The sequence below is a fragment of the Chenopodium album genome, chromosome 13, assembly GCF_948465745.1.
Source record: "Chenopodium album chromosome 13, dcCheAlbu1.1, whole genome shotgun sequence".
Taxonomy (NCBI): domain Eukaryota; kingdom Viridiplantae; phylum Streptophyta; class Magnoliopsida; order Caryophyllales; family Amaranthaceae; genus Chenopodium; species Chenopodium album.
The window spans coordinates 10579390-10584099 of NC_137846.1; the positions used below are offsets into that span (position 1 = coordinate 10579390).

Consider the following 4710-nt stretch of genomic DNA (forward strand, 5'->3'; position numbering starts at 1 on the left):
GTACTACAGTGCAAGATCTTTTCAACGATCATAGCTTTGATGAATTAAACCCTAATTTGATTCAATTTTATGTATTTGTTAATTTAGATTTTATTTGTAGATGCCGGATGACTTTTTATTAATGAATTAATTTGTTTCAAAATAAAAAAAATATGTGTGAATAATGTGTATGTCTTGCAGGTAAGACCTTCCACTAGGGATGTTCACTTTTGGATATCTGATCTGATTCGATCCGAAAATTCAGCTATTCAAAATTTTTGGATCGGAGAAATTGTGATCCGAATCTGATCCGAAATTTTCGAATATCCGAAAATTTGGATCAGATAATTGGGTTTTCGGATCGAGTCACCGGATTTTCAGATCGGGTAGCAAAAATTTCGGAATAAATCTAATCCGTATTCGATCCGAGAGCCGGAATTTTTTTCGGATATCCAAACCGAAATATCTAAAATGTTAAAATTGGATCGGACATCCAAAATTTCAGATCGGATCACCGGATTTTCAAATCCGATATTTCATATCGGATTTTATAGAACACTACTTGTCTGACAAACCCACCTTCAACCCTCAAATTACCATATACAATTATATATCTATAACTAATACTAAAATAGAAACTGCTGACATCATTCTATTTTACAATTAGACGCATGTCTTATTGTCATTAAAAATTTTCCCTACAAAATTATAAATGATGTCATCGTTTTGTGATTTTTATTTTAATTTATTAAAATTCTGGTCAATTAAATTATTATTAGTATCAAATTTTGAAAAAGGTCTATTCTGTTGGGTAATAATGATTTAATTTTTCTTCCTTGGATACCCTTTTCATTATTCAATTTTTTTTTCCTGCGAGCTCTATTATTTTTTTTTAATATTTAATGTTTTTATTTATTTTGGGAATAATTTTGTTTTTAATTTTTGTATACAAAAATAAATTTAGAAAAATTCATTAGATCAAATCGTGCATCGCACGAGACTAATCTAGTATTTTAATAAATAAAAACTAGCAAGAAAAATAGATGAAATTAACAACTAAATCACATTTAACAAGGGTATTCCTAAATTTGCGATAAATATAAACAACCAAAGCAATACATTCTCATTTATGGAAATAAGAGCATAAACATTAGTTACATTGGAGAATGATAGTTAGTGAAGAGTGAGGAGAAACGGGTATACGTAGTTTCTTGTAATTTATTAATTTATAAATAATTATAATGTAATTTATTTATTATAATGTAATTTATATAATTTTTGACTTCTTTTCCTACTCTAGACTCGTTTATGGTACCTGTTTTGTTATGGCGATATTTGCATTGGCTGACAGTTTTTATTTTGCAAATGAAAATTTGTGTGAAAAAGTTATGACAATTTCAATAAACTTGTAGTAATTATATTGGTTTTAGCTTCATTTTCCCTGACACACATTTTCTTGTTATGACAATTACTGAGGTTTGTTTTGAAAAACAATTCTTCTTTTATTGTGGAATAAAGTGCAAATTATAGAAATGTATGCTATGGACTCGATATTTCCCTGCTCAATGTAACAGTAGCACAGTAGGAATAACACACAATAAAGAGGAAAGCTTGGGTCTTTTTTGATTGCTGATTGTAAATAACTATTACAAGGAATAAGGCTAAAATAAAGATTGTATCTTGGAGTAAGCTACAACTACTTTCTACCCTATTGTTAACATCAAAATTCTCATGCCCTCATTCTATTCTTTGCTGCCCTTTTATACCCAGCTTTCCCCTTATTACAAGGACCCTAATATTAATGATATTTGTCTTCTTATGCTGTTGTCATTCCTGACATTCACTACACCACACCACCTAGTGGCCGCGGTTTGTCCTGCTCTTCTTGTGTTGCCTCCTTGACTTGTCTTTTGTGCCTTCTTTCATACACTTGCATTGGTAGGTCGAACCGGTTCATAGCATTACTCCCCTCCCGGACATTCACCTTGTCCTCAAGGTGGAAAGAAGGAAACCTGAGATTGATCATGTCAAAATCCTCCCATGTCGCTTCAAAGTCAGGTAAGTCCTACCATTTGATTCTAGGGCCAGAATTGATTCAAGATACTGTTGAAAAGGTAAAGGTGATCCGTGCTAGATTGAAAGCTGCACAAGATAGGCAGAAATCTTATGCTGATCTTCGGCGGAAACCTGTTGCCTATGAGGTAGGGGACAAGGTTTTGTTGAAAGTGTCTCCAATGAAGGGGGTAATGCGCTTCGGTAAGAAAGGGAAGCTCAGTCCGTAGTACGTAGGTCCCTATGAGATCCTTGAAAAGGTCGGAGAAGTTGCGTACCGGTTGGCATTGCCGCCAGAGTTGTCAAAGGTTCATGACGTATTTCATGTGTCACAACTACGAAGGTATCGTAGTGATCCATCTCATGTGATCCCGGTTGAGACAGTTGAGGTTGAACCCAACTTGACTTTTGAGGAGCGACCAGTTCGAATTCTCGACCGTCAGGATAGAACTCTTCGAAGGAAAGTTGTTCCTTTGGTGAAAGTCTTGTGGAGAAGTCAAAAGTATGAGGAAGCCACATGGGAAACCGAAGAGTCAATGCGACTAAAATACCCTGAGTTGTTCGAAGCAGGTACTTAATTAATTCTGCCTGTTTTCTTTTACCTCTATTATTTTGAGTGTTGAGTTGGTTTATGCTTGTTCAAGTTTCGAGGACGAAACTTTTTGTGGGTAGGGGTGACTGTAATACCCCATATTGTTTGTGACGTAAGTATTATTTAATATGTATATTTATACTAATATTTTCTTTAAATTAATACGAATTTTATTTTCTTATTTAAGTAATAAAAATAATATATTATTTTGAGTATTGATCGTCTTAATGCTAGTTCGTCGTAGTAGTAATTTTAAGTTAAGCGTGCGAATTAGTTTAATAGAGTGTTGGATCGACTAAACTATATTACCCACTAGTGTTGACCCATTTACTAAGTCACGTAAAGGGGAGAAATTAAGGGGGATTTTGCTGGCTGCTAATGCTCCTTGTAACCCCCATCCTAATTACCTCTCTATTGATGATTGTAACCCCTAATCCCTTTAATTTTGCCTAACCCTCAAACTTCTCTCCTTCCCCTCTATTTTAACCTCACGCTGCCCAGCCATGTTATATCATTCTTGCTGCATTCTAGTCTCTAAACTCACAAAATTTCTCACAAAAAAAGTCCACAAGGTAACGGGTTCCATTGGAGGGCGTTTGGAGTATTGATTCTTGTTCGTTTGGGCTCGTTTGTACTCGTTCTTACACTCTACTTTCAAGGTAACTAGTACTATCCCTTAAGACTAGATTTCACCTAGTTTAGAATGCATGATTTAGGCCTAGAACAATTTAGAAAGTCGTATGACGAAAACTAGTACGATCGTTATAGAAATTGATTTTTTTTGGTTTTAATTGGACGAATTGTGAACTGTTTTCCACCTGATTTTTATTGTGCGACTTGTGTGTTTAATGGGACTGCCGAATGCTATTTTTGATTGTCAAATATCAAGTTCATGCTATAAATCATGATTGTAGGTAGACGATTGATAATTGTTCATGCCTGCCATGTTCTTGCTATGTATGTATATCTTGTTGGAGTATTAGGTGACATGGGATTAGCAGGTTTCATGGGTATACGTGACTGAAAGAATTTGATTTCTTGTTGGTCTGTTTAGATGATTAAATTAGTTTGTTAAGCCCTAATTTAAATTGAGTCATGGTGTTATATTGATTAGTGTGAATGGGTAATTGGCACATCGTGAAGTATGGTACAGTTTCGATGATTATTATGTAGCAAAATGTCGCTTGCGTTTTTCTGTTTATGCGTGGAAATAGTGTGGGTATATAGTACTCTAATCATCAATTAGAATCATGCTAGGGGGCTTGGTTATATAATGTGTTTCATGTATGTAATTTGTACTATGAGTAGTGATTAAAATAGGTGAATTTTGGCTTGATAATGTCGTATTGAATCTGAACTTTTATGAAAGTTGTTGGTTGGGATTAGTTTAGTGTATATAATCATGATTAAACCTTGTTATGTCTCTTATTATACCTTATTATACTTGTGTCAATGTGTGGGTCAATGTGTGCAAGTTTGATAATTTTTAGAGCAACAATCTTATTATTCTGATTTATAGAAGTATGTATTTGCAATTTGTATAGGTTGGACAACATGTATATGAATGTGTATAGTGTGCATATTTTGTGATTAAAAGACTTCTCATGGTGTTGATAACAAAATATTTAACCTATACATATTGCGGTGTTTGATTTGGTAATATTTGAGTATAAGACCATATGTGGCATCTCTGCTGATCATTGATAATTTTATTTAAAATTATATTATATTATTTTATCGAGTCTTATATTGACTGTAAGTTAGGAGCCATTGGACTGCGGGATTCCAATGGTTAGAACATGCCAACTACTTGGCTGCGGGATTCAAGTAGTATAACCTGGGTTAATTGTTGTCGTCCGGGAGGTTCGGAGGTGTAAGACCATATTTGGCTTCTATCCGGCACCGGGAGTTTGGCCATTCTTAGACACAGTCTCCTGTGAGTTGACTGGAGGTTCGCCTGACAAACCTTAGGAAGTGGACTGCGGGCTTCCACTAGCGTTCGATCCTACTTTAGTCAAATTTATTTTCTATGATATAAATATTATTACTACACTGTTTAACCTGTCTTGCTTGATTGAATTATTATA

The 4710-nt window shown here is 34.4% G+C and overlaps 1 protein-coding gene across 1 annotated transcript; it reads left to right on the forward strand.

Moving 5' to 3' along the window:
- The first annotated feature begins 2003 nt into the window (after positions 1 to 2003).
- Positions 2004 to 3647, forward strand: LOC145575197 (uncharacterized). The gene is made up of 3 exons (XM_081633097.1): positions 2004 to 2192; positions 2292 to 2601; positions 3538 to 3647. The coding sequence occupies exons 1-3, from the start codon at positions 2004 to 2006 to the stop codon at positions 3645 to 3647; spliced, it is 609 nt and encodes a 202-aa protein (XP_081489223.1).
- The last annotated feature ends 1063 nt before the right edge of the window (positions 3648 to 4710 follow it).